Source organism: Aplidium turbinatum, chromosome 2, assembly GCF_918807975.1.
Source record: "Aplidium turbinatum chromosome 2, kaAplTurb1.1, whole genome shotgun sequence".
NCBI classification, from domain to species: Eukaryota; Metazoa; Chordata; class Ascidiacea; order Aplousobranchia; family Polyclinidae; genus Aplidium; species Aplidium turbinatum.
In genome coordinates, this window is record NC_137473.1 from 11,720,669 (window position 1) to 11,746,722 (window position 26,054).

General features: G+C 36.2%; 1 protein-coding gene across 1 annotated transcript; it reads right to left on the reverse strand.

Annotated features, from left to right (window-relative positions):
- Positions 1-1,880: 1,880 nt before the first annotated feature.
- Positions 1,881-25,472, reverse strand: LOC145765175 (uncharacterized). Its single transcript, XM_082576949.1, has 8 exons — positions 25,453-25,472; positions 4,886-5,047; positions 4,501-4,637; positions 4,103-4,220; positions 3,862-3,980; positions 3,565-3,700; positions 3,228-3,305; positions 1,881-3,048 (listed from the first exon to the last, which is right to left on the reverse strand). Exons 2-8 carry the CDS (start codon positions 4,935-4,937, stop codon positions 2,270-2,272), a joined length of 1,419 nt encoding a protein of 472 aa, XP_082433075.1. The 5' UTR covers positions 4,938-5,047; positions 25,453-25,472; the 3' UTR covers positions 1,881-2,269.
- Positions 25,473-26,054: the final 582 nt, after the last annotated feature.

Genomic DNA, 26,054 nt, shown 5'->3' on the forward strand with positions numbered 1-26,054 from the left:
TATTCATGTGGCTAATATCGATTATAACTTAAATTAATTTGTAAGTTATAAGAATCACATACACAACTGGCTGCGCAAAGCTTATATTTCAAGAGAACTTCTTTGAAGGGCGATTTAAAAGTTCAAGTCACAGCATCAGAACTTCCAGAATATTTCTGTAATTGGAACTGAAAGTCTGAATCATGACGTCACAGAAGCTGAGAATGTCTTAGTTAGACACAGCAGCTTTTGGCTATCAGTAGCTTGCTTTAATTTTCAAACTGAATGTGCTGTGAATCGTGGGAAGGTAGTTGTCTGAAGGTTGACCGAGTGACAATTAACGTCAACAAGCCTTCCTGAGTTTATATTACGTAAGTTCTCGTTTCAGCAAATCAGCTGCTTGATTGTTCTTGAGCGTAATCATCATAATCATGTGATGGTTTTATCTATCGTCGCTGTACAACAGCTAATATCTTAAAACGACAAGGCTCATTTCTAATTTTACATTTGGTTGACGATGTGATCACATTGTTACTCGACGTATTCTCACTACGTTATGCAACGAAGAACACAATCGATACCGTTTTTAAAGTCGTCGCTTTGACCCGACCTGGAATCGATCTCAGATCAACCAGCTCCAGAGACGAAGGCGATAAGCGCTCGGTCACTGAGCTGGTGTTCTTGAGCGTGATAGCAGCATATAACAATAGTTTTTGATTTTTGTTGCATATTTTATTCCTTTATTAAACAACATTGCAAGATTTACTCCAAATTCCTTAACGCTTCATTAGATAACTAAAAAATGGAATGTCCCTTTCTCAGTCAATCGTACAATTCCTTTAGCTTCACCACGAAGCTGTTAATTTAGCAGCACGTGTTGCCGGCGAAACATTACGAGGATAATTTAAACCCGGTGCCAATGAGATTCTCGGACCTAAATCAAGACACTTCCCGAGAAAACTGCACTATATGCAAATATTAAGCGGTAGTTTCAAACTCCAAGTCCTCTTGGAAAGGTTATGGGCCTCTAAAATCATGCCCGGTTCGGGTCCAAAAGTACCCCTGAACTCCCCTTTCAACGATACTGGTTACCGGTTGTCCAAATCATTTTCCTTCAAGACTTAAAAATTAAGAAATTTACCTTTACGGGCAAATTTTCTCCAAGTTAAGAATTGCTTAGCTGTGCGATTGCAGACGGTTTGATAATAATCATGTGACGCTTGGCTTGCTGTTTATTTCCTGAGATACAACGTCCTGAGGCTCACATCTGTCCTCGGTAATGGTCAGTAGCTGATCGGTCAATGCTGGATCTCAGCAGGTTTAACGGTATCCGAAGTTTTCTTAGAAGATTTTTGCATTTATAGCTCAACATTAAGCAAAGATTAAATCACGATATTTTTTTCGTGACCTGTTGAGGTAATCCGTTATGGAATAAACGCGAAATTCAAACTTTACTTAATTCAACGCGGAATTTAAACCAACTTGTTTACTTGTAAGACTTGTTTTGTCGCAAAAACAATTTTTAGCACATTCACGAGTGATTAATATGTCGGCTATTTGCCTTTTTGCTAGATCTTCCATGTTTTAATTCAATGTACATTCAACGCGTTTCATTGATCAAAATTTTTCAAACACTTTGCTAACATGTTCTCCCTATTCCAATCAGATCATTCTTTACTTTGGTTAAACTAAGCTTGGAGTTCTTCAAGTGCAGCCCACTGTGCTTTAATTCAATTAGGATCTTACTGAAAGATTGAAGCTGGTACAAACACCTGGGTGAAGAACACTCCCGGCTCGTAAAACCTATCCTTTTAACACTGGAGCAACGTCTGCAGACAAATCTTATGCAGAGTGGACTATTTTTTCTGGGTGGATTGTTAGTAGCAAATGCACCGTTCTTTCGTTGTTTGAAATGTTTAATATATTATGCTGCGACATTAAACGCATTATAAGACGACGAAAGTCAACGTTGAAGCAAAGAAACATACAATACAGCTCTATTATTCATAAATAGCAACAAAATAAACAAAATTTCATCCATGCCACAAAATCGTTGTTCTGATGTGATGCTGGTGAGAGTTAAACATTTTTTGTTTTTGTTTTTTTGTCTAGCATATCACAATAACAATTCCTTTCAGCAAATAGCTAGGCGTCATTTCGATAAGATATGTTAAAACATTTCGGCTTGAAAATGTGTATTAATAAAAATAACTGATAGCACAAAAGTGGATACATGAACACTTCACAGTGAAACGAACACAACGCAATTAAAGCAATTAAATAAAAAATATTATTTAGAAGATTTTTTTACGTTAAGATTTGCTCGACTGTCTTCAAAAGCAGCTGTTTCTGAACGCTCGTAATTGCGCTGCCGAGGCTGAGCATTATTTTCCGACCAGTCCCCAGACAAATATCTGTTTTCTCCGTCAATGTGTTGATATTCAGAATTATTTCTTTCTGTTGGTGTTTCACTTTGTACTTCTTGTTGCTCTGGTTCTTCAGCGTTTAGTAGACGTAAAAATTCTTCCCAGTCAAAGTGCTCAGAGTTTGTTTCAGATAATGCACGATTAAGAGCTTCGATATCAATTGCTGGTTGTGTTGGTTCTTCTTCTATCCTTTGGTTATACTGGCTTTCAATCTGTTCATTCCAGCTGTCATTATGATCATCTTCAGTGTAAGAGCTTTCTTCGGTTGGAAATTGGTGTGATTCTTCCTCATGACCATTCTCTTCAAAATACGGATCAAAAGCTCCTTCCTCATCAACAGAATAAGGATGGTAGTTGTAATATTCTTCTTCGCCATTGTTTACAGTTGGCTCTTCTTCGATGGGTGTTGTGGGTTCTTCAATGGTCTCTGGCTCCTCCCATTCAAACTCTTCATCTTCTTCTTCTTGACTTTCTGTTTCAGAGTTTTCTGTTTCTTCCGGGATAAAGTTTTCGTTTGAATTTTCGTTCATATGAGTTTCTTCGAAAGATGAATCTTCACCAGTGACTTCTGTTGGCTCGCCATCAGCAAGTCGCCAAAAACTTCTTAAGATTTCGTCTGCGTTTTGTTGCAAAAACGAAGCCCCTAAAAAAATACAAAAATATTAAATTTCAAAGCTTGCAAAACGTTTATCATTATTGAACTTCTCTTCTCGAACAAGTAAAACTTTTAGCAAACTTTACACTCAACTTTCAAATTACTAAAAATTTGCAAAGATTGTCAAAGTGTGGATAAATAGTGTTTGAAATGAGTCTGTTACTTACAATGTGTGTGTTCCCCATTTTCATTGCTTGCCTCCAAAGCTTCACTTGAACTGTCAAGCCAAACCAAGTATCGTTGCCCTGAGAAAACAATAAAATTTTAATTTTGGATACATAAAGCCCCATATGACCTGAGATGTTTCGTAAAGTCGATTAAAGTTAATGCTAGCTGAAGATGCTATTACTATAGCGAAATCGATTCTTAATAAATTACACTAAGAGGTTAGATTGTTGTGCAAATGCCAGCATTTCATGAATGCAAAACAGCAGTACCAAAGTTAAGTTGAGATTTACGTGTAACAGTTGCTCAATGCATCACGTAAAATCAAAGCAAACTTACAAATATTTGAGTATGATTGGCAGACATTTTCTTGAAGAAGCAATTGACGCCTTCCTTGGGAAAAAGTAGTTCCTGGTATGATTTCACCAGACAAAGTATTCACGCAAAAGAAGTTCATTGAGTTTCTTTGCAAAGCCTGAAATTTAAAAAGTAAATCAGTACAAATAAAAACATCTAAACAAGAATTTAACTCGTCAGCATCAATTCCAGACTTTATATCGAATTAATTAATGTTGAAAGTTTTCAATTGGCTAGGCAAAATAGTTTTATAACATTTTTTTGGGAAAGGCTACTCACCATAAAATTGTTGTCTTCAGCACAGCTTGGGTAATATTCTGCTGTGATTCCTGCCACACCAGGAATTTGGCGATAATTTTGTTGGTTTTGTCGGCAAAGAGAAATGGCTTCAGTAGGTTCTGTAATGACAAACAATTTTACTTTTACACGACGGCAATAACCAAAAACAAAACAGACATTGCACAATGAATTTTTGTTCTTTAAAGTATTTAGTGAAATTGTGGTTAGTTTTTACACTTACCATCACAGTTGATGGTTTCTTTGCTTTCTTCAAAGGATCTTGTGCCTTCCAATGGAGATCCAGTTTCTGGGTTAACGCAGAAGCAAAAGCCTTCACCTTCATGGGAGCACTGAGCGCGCTAAAATGAAAATCATTTCGATTTGAGACAGTGAAAACTAATAAAATAATCCTAGGTGATAAACGCTTCTGCTAGTCATCCAATTTTAAACTGTTTTGATATCTTGGCTAATGGAAGATGAGAGCTGTATTTTGTTTTTTTTACCGTACAGTCAGCAATAGAAAATCTAACAACAAACAAGTTAAAAGACATACCCTTTTCACTTATGCATTTTGGTAACTGTAATAATCAGGCTGCTAAATTGACGCTTAAAACAGACATCACAAGACTTTATAATTACCTTCCAAGCAACTCCATCTGATTCACATTCAGGGATGTAGCGCGGTTCTTCAATGATTCTGCTACTAAACTGAAGATCTATTTGGACTTGGACAAACCGATCGGAGCAAGGTGCCCGAGAAATTGTTGTTGGTGCTCCTGAAGAAAGAAGATTAAAGTGAATAGAATTCCTTTGTTTTTGAAAAAGTTAGTGGTGCAACTGTTATTGGGGAAATATTTTAGAGCCTAAATGTAACGATAAAGTTAGAAACAAAAAAAATTATTCTGTTTCAAACATTTGAAAACTTATAAAGTATCAATTTTTTAAAACAATTTTACACTTAGCCTACCCGCTATGAGTGAAAAAATAAAACCGTTAGAAAAAATATTTTTTAAAAAAAGGTTACCTTGTGCTTCCAATACAAAGCATAGGGCGATGGATAAGATAAAAAGCTTCATCCTTGTAAATAAATTTGTTTCCGATAAACGTTCTTGAAGTTAAAAGCAACCCGATGCAGTAGTTTTCTTATCAGCAATAAAGCAACTCTTCAGCTTTCTCTGTAACTTTTCTGAAACACTTTCAAATTGATATGACACTAGTAAACGAAATTCCAACTTATATAGGCCAAGTCAAGTTCAATTTACTTCTTTTCTCTTCAGCAATGCCTGAGGCTTTGCCAGTCTGCTAGGCGATTGCTTTTTTCTCGGGTATCGAAACGTCCCATTTAGATCACGTGGTCAGACAACTTCCTTTCGTTTTTCATAGAAAGGGTTGAAATTGGCATATTTCTTAAACGTGAGCAAGAAAAGTTAATGCATGTGAAACTTTTGGGTTTCGAACAATTTTTGAATTCGAACAGCATGACATCACAGTTGTGAAAAAAGTTCGTTCATCTGCATCAGCGGGTATGGAAAGGTCATCTTATCAACACAAACTCAATCTTCGCACTGTTAATTCAAACAAAAATTGGCGAGAGAACCTTATATTCTAGTTCAAGCTCGTTTGTTAAAGTTAATATTTAATCATCATTTTTTACACTTACAGCATGAAAATATTTCTCAACAGGCTAATTTTTCGACAAATGTTAATGCAAAGGATAAGCAAAAGGCGTGCGCGGACATTTTGCCGAAAGACATTTTGCCGAATGGACATTTTGCCGAATGGACATTTTGCCGAAACTCATTTGTCCAATCGGCAATTAGTCCTTTCGGCAATTAGTCCTTTCGGCAAAATCAGCTTCGCAAATGTCCATTCGGCAAAATGTCCATTCGGCAAAATGTCTTTCGGCAAAACGTCCGGGTACCAGCAAAAGGTACCCCATTTTGTATATTTATCCTCCCTTCACCACTGCGGAAGACCGTCTAAGAACGTCTCCTTTCACATTCGTCCTCTGATTGTCCGCAAACAAGTTTCAAGCGCATTGCGCAATGTTATCTTGTGCCTGTGACGTTACGGATTTGCGGTTACGCATAAAACACCATTTTTGCAGAAAGGTGATCAAACAGTGGTCTGCTTTTCTTTGAAGTACTGTCTATACCACATGACACCTAACTTGGTCTACATTTTAACTTTATTTCTGGTGATGTCGTAATGAAATTTTTGTACCACAATTTCTTATATTGCCGTGTTTCTGTAGTCACATGAATGTCTACATAATGTACAGTATTTATGTTTGTGTTTTTTTTTTCAACAGCAGATTGTATAATTTTGAGAAACTATCAATCAAAAATTAGTCTTTGAACTTTCTCCTGCGATGAGTACAAAAAGTTTCTTTTTTGTTTATATGAGTCTTTTCATAAAAACCAACATATTTTCCCAAACTGACCCACAGGTGAAATAGTTTAAACATAACCATGAACAAGTTAATTACAATTTCAAAGGAATTTGCAGCCATTGCATTCGCTAACAAATTAGCTCAAGCTTTACCATATTTGTAGCTTTACCTTCTTATTGAATTTTGTTTTGGTTATTGCTAAATATACGTTTTGTGCTAACTAAGCCATTCTCAAACGAGCTACGTCATACTCAGGCATAACACCTTTTAGAAATAACAAACCGGCATATTGCCGAATAGCGCGGTTCTTTCATTTTTGAGACGCTTTTGCTATTAAATTTATACTTTGTGGTACAATATTGGGGCGTGTCTATCTCTGTAGTACAAACAGAGTCAGATCAAGTTAAATATATACACAATTTAACTAAGTATACACATGAAAAGTCTGGGACCTGGTACTCCTACCAGTACTACCCACACACATTTGTTGTGGTGTGTATGCAAGAAAACAGGAGAAATTAAATGTGACTCATATCAATAGTATTCATATTGACAACGTTCTAAATTTAATACTTTTCCATCAGGAGCCTAACATAGCAGTTCCAAATTTGTTCAGTGAAGAATGGGTGTCATTTAAAAAACAAAAGATTTACCAGACCTGATAACTCATAAATTTAATGATTTTTTCCAAGATATATGAGCGATAAGAAACTTTCACATGACAAGACATGTTTACTTATGGATTTGAAAAACCTGAGGTATTAGGTTCTACGTGCTGTACAAATATATCTGACATTGTATGGAAAAACTCCCTTCCTTAGAATTAATTTTGGTTGTTTTCGATTCTTGTTTGTTCCAAACGTAAACACAGGTATAAGTCTTCTTTTTTGTTTACAAACTTATTCCTTTCAGGGTTGCTGTGCCAACATTCGACTTGCAATCCTGTCGGCTTTGGGACCAAATTAGTGGTCTCGAATTGCTGTGTCGTTTGCAGACACAGCCGCGATATCTTTTTTTGGCCGTCCGCTCACCAGACACCTTCAGAGTGTATGACATGTTTGTGTTATCAGGTGGCCATCTCTTTCTCAAAACATGTTTACTCATATAATGCAACCTGCTCCAGACAATAGTTTCATTCAGTCTTTCTACAGCACTCCAAAGGTTCCACAAATGTATCCATTTTTGATGTTATCAAACTTCGTGACATAAGCTGTTTATCGCAATATTTTCATCTTGTCAAGGCATGATGACATGGACAAAATTATGTAAGGTAGGCTACGGTGTTTGAATAACATTGATGTCGTGAACAGACACAAAAATATAATGTCAACACTTTTACTAAACCTTTCTTCTCACCAGTTTCGTGTTTGAAACAGGTTATGTACTACAGTTTTTTAGTGCGGATCATTTCGTTTTGGCAGTGACGTTCGGTGGCTTAAACCGTTGTGAAAGCAACTTGGAAATATGCTGCAGCAAGGTGGTAGGCACGAAGGGCGTAACCGTCGGGCTAAGCCCGAAGGCGTGTTGCCGAAGGCAACACTTCCAGCGGGGGGTCTGGGGTGCCTCCCCCAGAAATTTTTGAAAAACGCTTCCAATTTGGTGCGCTCTGAGAGCATTTCCAAAACAAATCAAAAATAAAAATCTGTCAAATTGTGCTTCGCCTATGTCGTGATCATACATCCATTTAATGTTTAAAAGTCATGAACAATCTTAATTTTAACGTTGCAGGACCAAAATCCTGTGTTAGACATTGAATAATAGTTGTCTAAATGTTTAATTCGTCATGAATGTTCATTCTCAGATATTCAGTTAGGCCTACACTACAAAAACTAACACTTTGGCCTAAACATTACAACCGCAAGCAATTTGTACTAAAAGCTGGATAAGTTTGCCTCCTGCGTATAGAAGCTTAACGAACTAAATATTGCATCCGCACCTGAACGTTCATTGGCGAAGTAACGTTATATCAACGTTGTAAAAAGGGCAAAGGCATGACTATGAAAGCTAGTAGGCTAAAGTACATGGCGAGGAGACATCAAAAAACAGCAACAAGCTTTGTGGCATTATGATGCTGTGCTGTGTACCGTGACGAGAGACCATTCTGACGAGTTAGTCTAGCCGCTCTAGCGAATGTACGCATTGACATCACTGGGTAAGCAACTTTACCTTACCATAACCATAACACATCTGATTGGCTGAGCAGCTGGTGACGTTTTGCAAAACGAGTGAGGATTGGATAAAACGAAGGCGTTTTTTGACATTTTTGAAACTGGGAAAGCAATTTTGATAATTGCTTCCTTGGAGCTTCAATGGCTGTTTCTGACAGAAGCTTTGCGTTAATTGGCATTTATAGGCAAGACATGCGGTTTGGTGAGGACTTAGACTACTCACAACCGTTACGAGTAATTCTAGTCACGAATACAGTAATTTTCAAGTTAAAATAGACGTGATAAAAATAATAAGAAGTTAAACCTAGAATTCAGTCATTATATTTTGCATAGTTTTCGCTCAAGTAAGTACTGCTTTCCTTGCTTTCCCTCACCGATCGTCACTGCGTTTTGGTTTATTTGGCATGTGCTTTATCGGGTCTCAATCTTTCTTTCCTGTGCCAAGGCCTTGGTACGAAAAGACAATTCGTTAGCAATTTACGTCACGACGTAAGGAACATGAAGTCCCAAATGAGCTAACATCCTTCATGTGATGACAGAAGCAGCAAGAAAATAACAAAATAATTAAGGTCAAGAGTGGATCCAGAGAAGCTCAATGAAATTACAGTGTGAATGTTTATAGCATACATACCAATACAGCTTAGCAGACAGAAGGCTTAAATCAACACACAAAAATAGCTAATCTGGAGGCACGCTGCAACGCACCACACCTTAAGTAAGCCACAAAGGGAATTTCACTCTGAAGATGGTTATGGAAGAAGACGTTTGAAATACCATAAGCTTATATAGAGCACGACATAAATTTAGAGAATTATTATGTGCGTTACTCGGAATTTAAATGTATGTTTAGTTTAGAAAAAAATCAATATCTCATTCCTTATTTTACGCAAAAACGTGCAGTTTATTTTCATTGCATACCGATGAAAAAAGCGATAGAATGCACGACTTTAATCGAAACGTATTGAACGAAACTAGGCTACTGCATTGCAAAATGCATTTGATAATAATACCCTATAGAATGAATACAGTTCATCGAGTGACGTTAATTTCCAGTTTTGCCGCTGGTGACGTGAAATTGTAATAAAAAATTACTTTGACATCAATGAAAAACGGCAGAACGTACATGTCTGTAGCTGCGAAAAGTCTCAAATCATAAATGCTTTCGTTCATGACGTGTCACAACAGCGTAATGCGAAACTGTAGTTAAACAACGTTTTATTTCACAACGTCTACAGACATTGAATAAATGTAAAAAGGACAAATTTTGCTGTCAGAGTCATAGTATTTGGTTTAAAAATATCCAATTATTGTGTGGTGATGTACTGGTGTGATTGGATGTACGAAAAAGCCTTGTTATTCGTATAATGGGAGGATAGCTAGAAACCATGATGTCCTTTTTTACTTTGAATAATATTTTGTTTCCAGCTTCAGAGGCATTGACTACTTTAAGAAGTCTACAAAAATATCACAATTTATATACAGTATATGATTATTACTATACATGTCGCTGATATAATTGGCCTTCACAAAAACAACTTGATTTTGCATGCACTTGTTCAGTGGTATTAGCAGTTGACTCGGTGACCAATACTTTCGCTGCTTCCTGTCTGTTGTGGAATCGAGATTGTTATGGAGCTATTTTAAATACTATTATTCTCGCAACAGACGAAATGAAGCCGAATCTTCTTTCAGTCTCTTGCTTTAGTTTTAAACCAAAGACTCGCTGCTCTCTAGTAGCCTTCCAGTGTAGTCCGGGAACATCGTGAATCTGGGGTGGTAAAAGGATAGACCCTCGGCCCCAGACGCTCACACGACGACGACGACGACGAGACGAAATGAAAGGTTTCTTTCTCTTTTTCTCTTCCTCTCCTTCCCTCTCACTCTCTTTTCCTCTCTTTCTTACTCTCTCTCTTTCTCTATAAAACAGAGCCGTTGGAGAACCTAGCCTAGTTCAATTACAGTGTCAAGTATAAAAGGTCTGCCGCTGGGAATTAGTAGCCTACATCGTTGTTCTGATCAAGAAAAGGTATTGCTTTAGTCTTTATATCGATTCGCTTTAGAGCTACAGGCCCTTAAAAGGGCCCAAAAATTACTATCAATTACACTTTCGAATATATTGAAATGCCTAATTCAACGCTACATTTACGAATGTAATTGCTTTTTATTATCTGATGCCGGTAATTAGATTTTGTGAGTTAAAGCATAAAACTATAATAAACAAACAAAACAATCCTCCAAATTTTTAATTGATTTTCTCGATTTCAAAAAAACACATACTTTACAATTGTTTTATATAAACAATTGTCATTGTAGGCTACTTGTATTGTAAGGCTACATGCCGGTAGCAGAGAACAAGAATTTAGTATAACTTCCTTTTCAAAATCAGTGTAAATTATTATTTACATTTGAAACGCAGAAATGAAAACGATTCTTCTGGTACTTTTACCAGAAGCATTTTCACCATCCGGTACTTTTAATACATTTTTATGATTTCCAGAAGCATTTGCCAGTACAACACCATGAATGTGAAAACTACACAAAAATAACACTAAAATTGATATGGTGCCACATCAACGCGGCAGAATATACTAAGCTTACTAGGTGTTGTTCATAACGAATGATGGTAAAATAAATCACTCAGTCATAAGTTTCGTAAAATCTATTGTTTTCAATTTTTAAAATACAACGTTTTTACGAGTATAAATGGCTAGTATCAATCATATTGAAAAATTACGCAGTTTAAAAGATCTGCTCAAGTTACATTTCCCCAGCAGCAGTGGCGTAGCCAAGGGGGGGGGGGGGGGGTTAAAACCCCCCTTTGGCACGCGTGTGACGATATTGAGAATGATGCTTTCAGTCTCTTTATGCTTGAGAATGATGCTTTCAGTCTAAAAAAAATGCCTAATTTTAAACAAAACTGCATTTAAAGAGCGAGTTTTGCCAATACTAAACATTCAAACATCTCAGCCAGGAATTAGCAACAAGAAAACATAGAGACTTAGCTTTATTTCCAAAAAATGACGAAGAAAACATGATCTTATCCTATTGCTATGCCACCGGACAGCACCATTTTACAGGAATATTCATACCCACATTTTTGTTGAAAATGCTCTCAGAATGCACCAAATTCAAAGCAATTTTTCAATTTTTGGGGGAGGCTCCCAGCCCCCCCGCCGCTGAGTCGTCAACCCCCCCCCCTTTCAAAATTTCTGGCTACGCTACTGCCCAGCAGGATATTACGAAACAACAAGGATCGAAATGACCTCAATAGTACTTTTAGGGTCAATGTCTATAAACTAATGTTTTGCTGACGTAGATTTGTTGCGATAGATTTTATTGGATGTATGCAACCGCACTTGTTGTAACTGCAAATTGTCCATAAAACGCTAAGACGACTAAACATTGAACAACCGCCATCTTTACAGGAAAATTGAATACAGTATTTCTTTTTGAGATCTTATTGAGTTGTTTACTGGTGATGTAGAATTTTAATGTAACTCCAAAAGTTGGTGTCTTAGTCACGTGATACGTGTAATGCTAATCACGTGTACAATTGACTCATAAGTCATGACTGGTTTAGCAAATCTATTAATTTAATTTTTGCAAGGTGATCAACCTCGTTTGTCATTTCACGCAGACAATGTTTGGTGCTATCACAATTTTAATTTATAATATTAAAGTAATTTCCAGACTGCCTTGACGCTGCACTACAGTCCTATACATAGCCTCTTGTGGCTACATGCCAAAGTGTCTGCCTTTAGCAAGATATTCAGTAACCATAATACGCCCAGCTTCATCATTGTCTAACCTTAGGACCTATAAACTTCATTTTAATCGGCTTTACACGTTGCATTGTCACGCGATATGAACCTGCAGCAATGTACTATGCCGTGATCGAGAAAATTAGTCATAATACTTTTTTACGAAAAACTCGCCTGGTAAACAGCTACTGGGTGAAATATTTCAAAAATGCTGATGAGGTGCTTTCAATATTAATGCTCTTCATCACTAAAAGGTACCTGCAGTTGCTAGAAGTAGACTGCTGTAAAACATGCATGTTAATTGTATCTCCAACATTGCAGTGAAGATATTTTAACAAGAAATTGTTCAATAATTTTAACAACCGAAAAAGGGTGAATGCCAACCACGGTGTCAAACTAATCCTAAATAGTTTTTATATGTTTGTCGTGTAAGCCTGCGATAAAACAAGCTGGACTGTTTGCATAAATAGATAGAAAGTTAAATTTATTTGAAATAATTTACTGCGATTAATTGAAAATTAAAAAAAATGAAAATTTAAGTCAAGTAAAAGAAAGATAACGTTATCTAATTATTTAGAATTTAGATGGTAATATATTATGGCTTCTGAAATTACTTTTATGAGTTTTATGCGAGTACCCATGTTCTCTGTATAGTTCATCAGTGGCCAGTGTAACACAAATGGAAGAAAACCTGGTGTAAACAGATGCATGCCACAGACCGTCACAAACTCACAAACAAATAGTTTTAACTACTAATGATTCACCTCCGTTTGTAATTCATCAACAGTTGAAAGTCAAATCAAATATTCTTAGAGAATCAAAAATCGTGCTGTGAGTAATAAACCCAGTCAGTTATGCAATCAAATCAGCTTTAGATTAGCAGAAACGAAGTTTATTAATTTGTTTTGCAAAAGAAAATGTTAATGACCATGAGAAATCGTCCTCGTAGAATATTTTGCGGTGGCTGTGACGAAAGGTACAAACACGCACGGCTATGAAACCGACTCCCAGTGTCGTGCAGCAAGTTCAAAAAAATCCGTCAGAATCGAACCCACAGTGTCTCATCTGCCACTCTGTCACTCCAAACGATTGGACCATAGCGGCGGCGGGTTAAACTTGAAAAAATCCTAAATCTTGAAAATCTTCGATCTTGAAATAGAATGTTGAAAAATTACTATCTGTTAATGTTGAATCGCGTTTGTTTCTTTAATTTACTTTCATTCTTTTTAGTTTGCAATAGATTGAGTTTCGTTTTTAGCAGCATGCTTGTTGATTACTTTACAATGCAGATACTAACGATCTGTTTTAGCCGGTTGCAGCAAGTTCCTTCTCAGTTTACATCTCACATCTTTTCTTTGCATCTCATGCTTCTTTCAGCTATAAAAGTTTCCAGCAAGTTTCTTTATTTGGATTTAATTGCAGTTTTCTTGGTCAGCATTTTTCTTAAATCCATAAACAGTACCGTCACATTTTTAATAACCATCACCCCCACATCTACTTCCTACTCCAATCTCTCACGGATCCCACGTTTGTGGGATTGGCTTGATCAAACGGATTGACGGTTTTTTTCTTTCATTAACGTTTCGGAAACACCTTCCATATCTGTCAACTGGGTTATACATGATACTGTACGTGTACAGGGTGAATGACATGGTTAAGTTAAGACCTCGTTGACTGAAGTTCAAAACGAAACAACTGTATAGGGTCCGACTATAACTTTCGCTATCTCAACCTGGTGTTGTTTCAGGTTGCAAAACGTTAAGTTATTTGCTAAATATTTCAAAATTTGATCCTTCTTGGAAAATTTTGTTTTCAATATTACAGTAAACCTACAGTATAGTTTGTGCGTATCTTGAATGTTATTGCATCAAGTTGTGTAAGCTTGCTGACAACACAAGCTTCATACAGAGCATACGTAAAACAACACATTTTTGTGGTTTCAGTCGTTTATAGATTTTACAGTTTACAGCAATTAGTGGTAGAGCAACCAATGCAACGCTCTAGCTCAACCAGTCATTGCCAAAATACAAGAAAAGTTATCCTGACTAACAGAAATGAAGGTGAACGCATTTGTCGTCAACATATCTGGCTTCGTTTGGTAAGCAATAAGCTCGTTCGACCACGATTGCATTTTCTTTACACACAAGCTTTGCTTTTTTTGTCAGTAGGCTTTAGAAATCGACGAATTCCGACTCTTGACAACCGCATTAAAGTCTTTGAGAAGTAATTCGACTTTAATGAAATTTTTGATTTTGAAAACTTATGAAGAAACCTTGATATATGAAAGTAAGTCTTTTGTTCAACATTCCACAGATAGAAATTAGCTCTAAAAGGCCCGAAATAATCTGAGTGATGCCAAAAACGCGCTTTAGTGATCAATTATTTCTATTTATAAATATAGCTTACAAAGCTTTCGTGCTCCGCTATACATTTTCGCTTTTTGAAAGACCTTTAATAAAAAAGAATTGAATTAATTTTAGCCTAATTGACAAAACTTGAACCGCTTTTACAAAACAGCAGATTGGAATTTAATTGGTTTTGCGGTTTGGAAGTGGAAAAGATTCTTTCTCAAGTCATGCTCATGAAAAAAACGTAATAGTTTAAACACATACAGGCTATTGTAGTTTGCTTCAGCATTTTGAATTTTATTCTGTGAAGATTTCACAAGGTAGTGCTGTGTCGATAGTTTAGATAGACAAGCACAAATCGGTCTGTAACGGAACGTATTTAAAATTTTTGCTCTTTTGATTGCCAATAAAATAACACAGCCTCTTCAAAACGCATTCTTGCACTTAACTTGTCGTACTGTCCTCACATCACAGATCTTCATTTCGAAACAGTAAAAGTCGCACTTTAGAATATTAAAATAGCCTTGTAAAATAAGATACAAAAGTAAAAAAGAGGTCATTTTATTTGCTTTTTTTAATTTCTTGTCGAACTCATTTCTGTAAAAAGTAGTAAATGATAATTAACTTCTGTTGGGTGATTTTATTGGAAGATTTGTGAATTAATTGTTGGAGTTTGTGAAGTGAAGGAATTCTTGCTATAACTTCCAATTCTGATTCAATTTCTGGATGCGGTAATGTGGTGTAGAGTTTATAGACAGAAAAAGCTGTTAAAGTTTAAAAATATTTTTTATAATTAACTAAACCAATTTCCTTGGAACAGCTTTGCACCAACGTCATAAAACCACAGTTTAAAACGGACAAACAAAAACGTCTATTCTATTTATCTTCTTAGTTCATTGAGTTTCAGGAGTTTCTGTAGAGCTTGTATAAAGGTAACAGCATGCCTGTGGTGCCCACAGTGTTTTAAATGTATTAATTTCTTAACTAAAAGTAGCTTGATAGCAAGAATCTAAAAATGTCTCTATACCAAAACTATGTGAAATCAAGCAAAATCACGTGAGGGTGCAGATTTGTTTCAATGTCAAAAGGAGAAGCGTCAAACTTTATTTTTCTTCACACTGTTGGTGTTTATTAAATTATGCTAAAGCGTGTGATGTTTTATGATTTTGTGCATTATTACTTTTTTGGAAAGCTAAACGTCAAACAATTTCACTTCTCTAAATTTCAAGAGCCTTAGGTGGTACAGGTTACGGCGGGACACTGAGTTGCATTTTCTAAATATTTTTGTCATTTAAAATTACACACAGCCCTCAAAATTAAAATTCACTATACCCTGGTCGTAAATTTGATTGACAGCAACACGCAAAACAATTTCTACCAAAAAGAGTTTTCGTAGAAGGAAAATCTAACACTTGTAGAAATATACAAACTGGCCACAATTTGTCAAAGTCTTCCGGAATGGTTTTATTACACTGTGATTGAATTAAAAATAGCAAGACTAATATTTTGAAACAAGGATGTCATCAAAGAAACGAACATTTTGCATGTTCTTACTCAAAGCATGCTCTAATTGTATTCATAGCTGCAAGAGACCTACATATCTTCGGGAAACGAAAACAAAAATTGACCAAATCTGCGAGATTTTACGGAATTGGCCCAAATATCTATGTACGAAACTGTTATTTGCTGAGATTAAGAACAGATGAATTATAACTGCACAAAGGGCCATTGTGAAACTGGTTACTGTGACCTGGCTAACAGAAACTCCACACTTCACGATGACGCTGTCCTTTACGCAGTGGTACGAGTTTTGTAGAAAGTTTACTTTTAGATTAACTACCGGACAGACGCAATACCGAAATCTTAAAAGTATTTTTCTCAACCATGCAGGTTACCAAAAATATCAACAGAGCTAATATCAACTTTGTTTGTGAAACGTCGTTCAATAGTAATTATGGATTAAATAAATAAGCGTTAATGTTTCATAAATAAATGAATGTAAGTTTTCAATCTTCCTGAAAAAGAAAGCTATCTTTCAGCTGCACGTGAATTAAATTTCGTGCCCAGAGGTTTTACAGCTTTTTTTAATGTTAGCCTGTTACTTTGGACGTATGCATAAAAATTCGCAAAATGTTTTATATATGTGGTTACGAATATTAATAGCTTATTACAATTAAGTTGATGGCTACCAACAATAAATAAACACATAAATTGGCTATGTTCAATAAAATAGGCAACCACATTATGTGGCTCTGGGCAGTTGCGTGAACATATTGATCAGTAAGATGAGATACAGGTAATGTGATATTTTATGGCTGCCCAAATCGACATAGTACAGTATGTTGTATAAATGTATGAAGTTAAATATTTTCTAGATTTTTGGGAAACTGCATCCTGAACTGCATCGTGTTGATTTGGGAAGTTTCATAAAAGAATTACTCAAATTCAAAATAGGCTTAAGCAACTAAATGGCTAGGTAATTTGCAATAAATATGTATTTGTAACATGCCCTAATCGACATGGTACAGTTGTAGGCCTACATAAACGTTACTTATATTTTGCTATATTTTTCACTATACAAAATTGTGCTTATCAATGTGAGTGTATCAAATGAAAATTTTACATGAAGCTTGTAGACTAATTGTTGTAGCTGAAGTAATTTTATTGCTTTATGTTTAGCACACTTTTCCCAAATGGTTGTACAGTAGAAATTTGTCTAAATTTGTGACTTTTTTTGCAACGTTGCTGACCACCCGGGATCGTTCGTTAATGATTGCATCCCTTACGAAACAAGCACTAAATAAACGCTTAATATAACCTCCTAGATCAAGTATCGCTTGAAGAAAAAACACCGCTTCAGCAATAATTTTTAAATAAAAACCCCATCTGGTACTCACTAACTTTGCTTAAAAGAATAAGCTATGAAAATGCAGCAGGTACTTTCCGCCTTCACATTTTTAAAAACGCGCTTCAAAAGTAAAATTCAGCTTTGCTGGGAAAATTGCACAGATTTTATGCATGGTATGTTTCCTGTAAACGCAACCAATTGTACACATCAATAAAATGAATCAAGGCGTTGTCACAGTGACACATAGGCCTGAAATTTAATTTTGCACTGAGCACTGATGTCAAACGAAACCAGTCAGTTAGCGAAAATCTATCAGCCAACCATGTTATTCACATTGTCAGAAAAGAAGAAAACAAAAGTAGCCTACCTTTCGCGTACAGTCAAATATCTAGTTTCAAGTTTAGTTCAAACTTTGGTTCAAGCTTCATATCTTGTTTAAACTTTGAAAAAAAATTCCTATCAGCGAAGAAATGATTGATTCAAAAACACAAACCCGTTTCTTGCATGAGGGAAAGTTTCTTTTCACGTGGCTTTCACTCTTGCCAAATGAGTTATCTTTTTCAATTTCTGGATATAGGCTTTACAAAATATAAACTTGTCGAACTTGAAGTCAACTCAACACGTCTTAGCTTTGTAGAACTTGTAAAACTTTGTAGGCTAGAACACGGTTTATAAAACTTGGAGTCGACTCCCTAGCCTAGCCCATGTCTGGCGACGGCTCTCATTCTGCATGATGAACTACAAAACTCAGAACACAATGAAACATCTTACAAAAGCAACCAAAGTCGAATACATGGCATAATGCATAAATTCTTAGCACAAACATTGAATAGAACACGTGCAAACATCTAGGTGGAACTTTTTAAAAATCCAACTAAAATGCTACAAGTGGACTATGGCCAACAAGAAAAATGTAAACTCGTATCAAATAACATTAGTCCGACCTCAAATATGAGTGAACTAAAAAATGTAAAGTATCTTTGATCACCGAACTGCTGCTTTCACCAGAATTAATTTTCTAGTGTTTTAGTTGTAGGTTAAAATTACAAAAAAAATTGAATTGAAATCATACAAGTCATAAAGAATCTGTTGTAAATTTCCGTGGAAAGATTTTTTTTAAACAATTTGTAAAGAAAATTGCAGACAATCTATAAATAAAACGAAAAACCCGACCAGTTGACTTACAGAGTTTCATTCTTGGCTGCTCTGCATGCCTGGGTAAAATTGATCGAAAACAAGAAAAAAAATTCTACTTTGCAAATAAAGGAAAACTGGAAGCCATCTTTGCTTAGGTTGTATTATTTTATTTATTTATTTGCATGAGACCAAGATGGTCCATACTATAATCAAACATAAAAATAGAAACAAAGCAAATATAGTCAACTCCGAAGAGCTGAATTGTAATGTACCAAATACAAAGGTTGATAGAAACAGTCTGTTTGCATTAGTTTATAAATCCATTGATTGGTTAAGGAGTGTGAATAGTTATCTAATTTCAATAAAATACTCTGATGGCAAAACCTTTATTTACTCCCCTCTCAACGTGTATGTATCACTTCAATTTTACACTCAGTCCAAGTGGAAATCGAGAAACCAAAACAAAAATTAGACACCAGTTTCTGTGTTGTTGCCCATGAGTTGTTGCCATGAGTAGCCTACGTTTTTTGAAGAGGGGTTTTTAAAAGGCTTTGCAAGCAGAAGATGAAGTTTATTCCATTGCTGCTGTAAGTGGTAGACCAGCAGGTTTTAAACCTACTTGGAAAGTTTTTAGGCTGTAAGACTTTCTGTTTCATTTTGACAAGTGGTAATAATTTGCATAACCTATCGCTATGACATCAGAAAAATTTTTAGTTCTAAAAAGAAATGACATGACTAGTCATTTTGCGGTTCCATTGTTTGTTTTTACTGTAGCACTTCGTGATGGCATCTTGCCCCTTTCAATAATAATTTTTTTACGTGTTTCCCCTCACAATTTTCTGTTCGTGCTCTTCGTTTATAGTTGTGGTAACGACTTCCTTGAAAACGTTTGTCTTGCAACAAAATTCATATCAAAGACAATGCTTGCGATGTGAATTGCTTAGGCTACACAAGTACACAGTACACACGCTTGCGATTCATTTCAAACCTAATACGGTGCATTTGTTTAGTAGTTCAAACCAAATAAGTTTGTTTTGTATAGCTTATGTTATTCGCCAACTTACTATCTGTCAATCTTGGTATATATTTTTTTCCATAATGGCAATAATATTATATGCTCAAATAAATAAACACACGAAAGAGAACTGCTGATTGATTTTACCAGCACAATATCCCTAGATGAACATTTAACTGAACATCAAAATAAAGAAACGACTTAGAATGCAATACACTATCCTTTAAAGCAGGGGCTCTTAACGAGGGGTGCACGCACCACTATGGGGTGCGAGACCTGTGCCTAGGCGGTGCGGGATGCTGAATTATCAAGGTTTGTTATACTATGACGTAAGAAGCAAAGTTGTTTTACCAGGTTTCAACAAAAATTTTGAACTGTAGGGGACTATTACTTTTCAGCTAATCCTAGGAGGGGGTGCGAGAACTGGTTGGTAATTTCAGGTGGTGCCGACAAGGCAAAAAATTTAGAACCGCTGCTTTAAAGAAAAAGATTTGAGAACATAAAAGAGAAGAGTTTGAGTGAAAATAAACCAAGCAGTTTTTTAAAATTTAAGTCGTTTTATAAGCCGTTTGAAAATGGCATACATGTTGAAAAGAGTTGACGGATAAAATGATTCGTGCAGTTGTGTTTATTACAATACTCGCCTTTAGAGCAGTATACATGGCTTTGTAGCGGTCTCTAGCCAAAACCAAGAAAATTCAACTATGCCGTTTAAATTAATGCTTTATAATTCCTGTAAAAATACAAACCAGCAATGAGGTTCTAAATTTTTAGATATTTAACTATTCTAAATATTTAAAAACAAACAGAAACAATCTCTTAATCTTCTAACTTTTAATCGTATTAAATTAAAAACGGATGTCTTGCAACCTTCGTTTTAGCCTCTGGACGAAGAATGATAAGTAAAACAAGAACCAATGAATAATGACTCAAATGAATGATGGAATAGACACAGAAAACAAAATCAAACATGTTTGGTTCCTTGAATAAATTATATTGGTGTACTTTTATCTTATTCAAATAGAATAAAATTTGATTGAAATTTTATTTAAGAAATCCGCGATTTCAACTTCTTGGCTTAGCACAAGGTTACATAGTCGAAACAAAAGTGCTTGTTCAATCCCACTACCTTCGTTGTAACACTCGATGAACTTCTCGCCGTAGTTGTCCAACTATATAAAAGTTTACAGTACAAAAACTAAAATTTCACATTTTTGCAGCATCTTCTTTTCAGAACGAAACGTAACCCGTATTAACTTTGATCAGCGACGCCATAATCTTTCTGTAAATTCCATTCTGCCAACCTTGAAAGTTATAAATATATATTCAAATGTTTCAGATGGGATCTAATATGCTAACCGATTAGCAAGTAACTACATTCGCTAAACACCATCGCGTGAGAATGTAACGAGTTCAATGATGCTCGTAATACGTTCCCAAGTCCTCGACGACTGGTACCAAGCAAAAGTCTTGCCACAATTCACAGAAATGTCTATTAGGTAAATGCAAGGTTTATATGACAACAGAGAATGTCTTTAAAAAAACAGTTTAAAGTATAGGCTTGCTTGTTTGTTATGTATGCAATATGGACAACTTGGATGTTTAAAAGTTAATTTGATCATAAATTCCATTGTTTTAGTAGATTGATAACTTCAATACTCGTGTTTTAGCAAATTGGGCAAATAAGCATCTTATAAATAAACTATCACTCCCTTTTGTCGGATATGAATTTACCTTTTTTCTTTTGAAACGGCAATTTTTTTTGTTTACGTTACAAGGTAATTTAAGTTACACAAGACGAGCCAAACTTTAGTATCACATAGTTACATTTACAATAGCAAGTTTTTTCAATAAGGTCTAATTTTGTTAGTAAACTTGCGGATATGGTTCTTGGTAAAATCTCTGAATATTAAAGTTAAAGCAAGGGTCTCAAACGTGCGGCCCGCTGGCCGCATGCGACATTCATTTGGTCCTCAAAATAATTTGAGTTTGAGATCCCTGGGTTAGAGTCAATCAATAACTTTGAGCTTCTATGTAAAAAAAAAAATTCCTAAAGATACTAACTGGAGCAAAGTCAAGAAACAAAAACATAATTAAAATAGAAACTGTTTGTCGGCTGCTTTCTCACGTTGTAGAGAAAGCCGCTTCGTTAAATGTAGGCCATGACTCAAACTGGTTTACTTTGTGATAATGTATTAAAACTGAATCATAGTAGGAAAAGAAAGATCATGGAACTGCCGATCGGCCAAAGAAACTCACATGTTTCTTGGCTTAAAAAATTAAACATTTTCTTGCACTTGGAAACATACTGTAGTAGCCTAGTATTTTGAAACATTTCCTAACCTAAAATTGTTCCTTCCTTTGCTTGTAAAGTTATTTGTGCAGTGTAGCATAAGTAGGCTACTAGCTCTAACACCAGTGGTTGTTAACTGGAAAGCGCGCCCCCCTGGGGGTCGTGAAGAGTTTGAAAAAGCAGCCAGAGCTCCTTCTCATTAATGTGAGAAAATTCATTGGGATTTACTGAACTGTTTGATTTATGTATGGTGGAAAAGAGAAAATAAACTTTATTTGTTTTAGAGCCCAAAAGATGTAAAATTTATGTAGTTTGACTTTGATTTATAACTTAAACGAGAAAAGAGCGCACAAAGTTTTACAAGTTACGCCACAGGGTGAGCAGCCCAAAAAGTTTAAGAACCCCTGTCTTACAATATGTAGGCTACTGTACTGTATAAATAAATTTCAAATAAACTTCAAAATAACATTTTCATTGCTTTGTGAAAAATATGCCGTGTCAAGTCCGCTGTGCCATTTGCTCTGTCAGAAATGACGTTTACAACATTTGTCCTGAAATAAAGGACGTTAACGAAACAAAACACTTAGTGGATGTGCCAAGTCTGTTACCAAGTAAAAATCTGAAAAGTTAAATTTAGCTTCCTCTCAAATATGAAAAGTTATTCTCATTGAAGACAAATAAAGATTTTCAAATATTGCCTCAGGTAAACCACAGAGCTAGCCACCACGGAGTGGCTGAAAGACAAATCAAAATATAGGCCGTGTCTTGATGTTTAATTCAATTTTTTATTTTTTTATTTGCACTTTGCAGCAATATGATTTGGTTGATTGATTGAATCTTTATTCTCGGACAGGAAAAGCTTCTTTAACAGCTTATGTCCTGGCTGTTTTGCATAAAGTAGAGGCTTTGAACCATTGACGCAGGCCCGGTCACCGAGATTGACAAGGTGAAGTTTCCGATTGTTGAATGTTATTGCCGGAGAATTTTTCCATCCATTGGATGCCACTGAATGAAGAGCAGTCTTTAACGTGCGTTGCTCAAGGGCACACCCCGAGAATCCAACCAGCCATCTATCATAACGTTTTCATATGTAGGACAATGCATAAATACCTTATATAACTCATGCAGACAGATTGGCAACATTGACTTTTGCTCATTAATAACTTTTAAGGCAACAATGTTAGTTCGAGTGCAATTGGTTTTGTCCTGAGATTAGTGATATGCTCTGAGAGGGGGTCGTACTCCTGAAAAAAAATGTTGCAACTGCTCTCTCACCCTTAATTTGCTTATAGCGATTTTTATCATTATGGCATGTAGACTTGTGTTAACGATTTTCCTTTGATCAAAGTTTTTGAGACGCCCCATCGGTCTAACACTACCAAGACAGGCATGGGTGCGCCTCAACCGTCTCCGTACGGGCGTCGGGCTTTTCTGCTCAACCATGCACCAATGGGGAATGGCCTCTTCCTCCTCCTGTGAATGTGGTGCAGACCGCAGACCACATCATCAATGACTGCTCCACCTTCAAACCACCTAACGGAGTGGAAGGTCTGCGTGTCATGGATGATGAAACCAAAGACTGGCTGCTCTCTAGTAGCCTTCCACTGTAGTCCGGGAACATCGTGAATCTGGGGTGGTGAAATGATAGACCCTCGGCCCCAGACGCTCACACGACGACGACGACGAAAGTTACCATCTACCACCAAAAGTAGGCTACGCTATTTGATTTGTAAACGTAAATAAGAAATGTCGTATTTAAACTTCAATTTTTGGCTTTAATACAGCAAGCTTATCGCCAAAAGGCGATATAAGGTCAAGAAAACAGTTTGACGTTTCAACATAGCCGACTTAACATTGCTCATTAATGAAAAAACGTTAATCTAATTTTAGAAATAATACGGATTAACTAATCCAATGACTTATGGTAAGCAAGCTTGAGTGATCGACGTAACTTCGCTTGTTTATCTCCGTCATAAACAAGTGTTCTATTTTTGTTGTTAAACCTAGACGAAATAAACAACTTTTTCAAATTTCAGTTATTTTAAACATTCTCGAAAGATTTGTTCAGTATGTTGCTGGCTCGTCACTGTAGGCTTCAACACATAGCTTACTCAAGCCAAGTAGGCTATAGCCTATACAAAAGTAGCTTTGCTTTGTAACGGTATTTTTGTTCATGTGAGTTTTTTTCCTTGCCAGTCCAAGGGTAGAGAGACTCTGTCGTTTCAAGCCAACTACTGTTACGTAAATTGTTGCATTGAAAATTTGATTCATATGTGTATTTACAGTGCAATAGGGTCTAATGTTCAAACGTCTTTATACACTCGGTTATAATTTTCAACATTCAGAGCCTGAGTCAGTTCATTTGTCGTACTCCTAGTTTCATCTACCACATCCACATTTGTCCCGTTTGAAAGCGGATACATGTTAAATTAACAGCATAGCTATCACGGTTTTTTGTGACTTTACATAGTCTCAGTGCTGACATTCTTCTGTTTGCGCTTGAGGTTGTTACATCCAGGCACAGCAGCCAATGGATTGTGCGTTCATCGAGCGTTGTGAGGTCCACATGTTTGTCCTGGGGTCGATATACGGACAATGGTAGAGAATGTGGTGTGCAGTCTGAGAATCTGAGTCACATACACCAAATGGTGACTAGGCGAGGCCTCATTGGAACATGTTGCTGTTGAAACGGCCCACCCCAGTTCGCAGGCGATTGAGCTTCATCCATTCCTTCCGAGATAGTTCTGCTCCTGGTGGAGTGTTGGTATTGGGAAGGACTGTGAATTGGGTTGGTCTCGTAACTTCTCTCTTAAGTGCTGATATGAATGGTTCAAACACAACACGTTTTACTCGGACTTGTGTGACTTATCAGCCTGCACCTGCGGTGAACCTCAAACTGCACAGCACATCAACCATCATTGTACTATTTTTCAATCTACCTGTGGTGAGCTAAATAGTGCACTGGGTGCAACCAAGGCCCTTGAGAAGATAATTTGGGCTTAGTGCAAATGAGATCTTCTAGCCACAAACAAAGATACTTTTAAGAAAAACGCAATATATCCAAAGAATCCTATAGGCAGTTTTTTCGTTTCCGAGCGGCTTGGAAATGTTACCGGCCCCTAAAGTCATCCAGGGCCAGAAAAAGCACTATATACAAAAAATACTGGGCAGTTTCTTCGTTCCCGAGCGGCTTGGAAATCTTACCGGCCCCTAAAATCATCCAGGGCCAGAAAAAACACTATATCCAAAAAATACCGGACAGTTTCTTCGTTTTCGAGCGGCTTGGAAAAGTTACCGGCCCCTAAAATGATCCAGGGTTCGGGTGTAAAACTGCCCCTTCCTCTCCCTGTTAATGTTACTACTGGTTGCAGTAGTTGGGGCTGTTGCATGAAGTGCTGCCGCACCATCAGCAAGAAGAAGTCGAAATTTTTAACACATTAAAACAACCGCAACATTTTCGTGTGGCTGCAACAGCCAACAACACCTGTAGCTAAAAGTTCCTGTTCCAAAATTTAAAGTTTCAAATAACATCCGTATTGCTCTGGATAAATTAAGGCTTGCTATTAATATGTTTTGTAATACCAATGAAACTATTAAAAAACCGTAATAAAAACTAATACATGACATACCTCCTGTTATTTTAACTCCAGCTGTGTTTTGTTTGAGGTAAAATATAGACGACCATGAAATTAACCATTTCAAGTAATTGAATAACAATGACAACTGCATCGAATAGATCCAATCTTTTTGTGACTGGATTTTGGAAACGAATATAGAAATATTTTTCCTCTTGTTCTTTTACTCTAAATTTAGTCAGTAAGATATATTGATTTTGATAATTTTGTCCGATGAGATTCGCCTTGTCTGCGTTTATTCAGTATTTCTGTCAACAGGTAAACAGTTCTGAGCACAGACTTGTTTTGATGCGAATAAGTTTTGAGATAAATATACCACAAATATTGCTAAGTGCCTTCTAGCAGTTGATGTAGTTATGATTCACGTAAGCGGATTGCAGTGTTCGCAGCGTAACTGGCGCCACATTTGAGCTAGGTGGAGACCTTGTTCACAAAGGCCTGAAAAACTATGATGGTAATTAACCGTTGCCACTGTTGCTGCAAAAATAAGTTTGAAAGATATTTTCATCAGCTACAATTTACAGAAAGCAAATCTTTTTAATAGATACGTTTTTCTCATTTTTTTTTTATACAAGTCCTTATTAGGATAAAAAAAA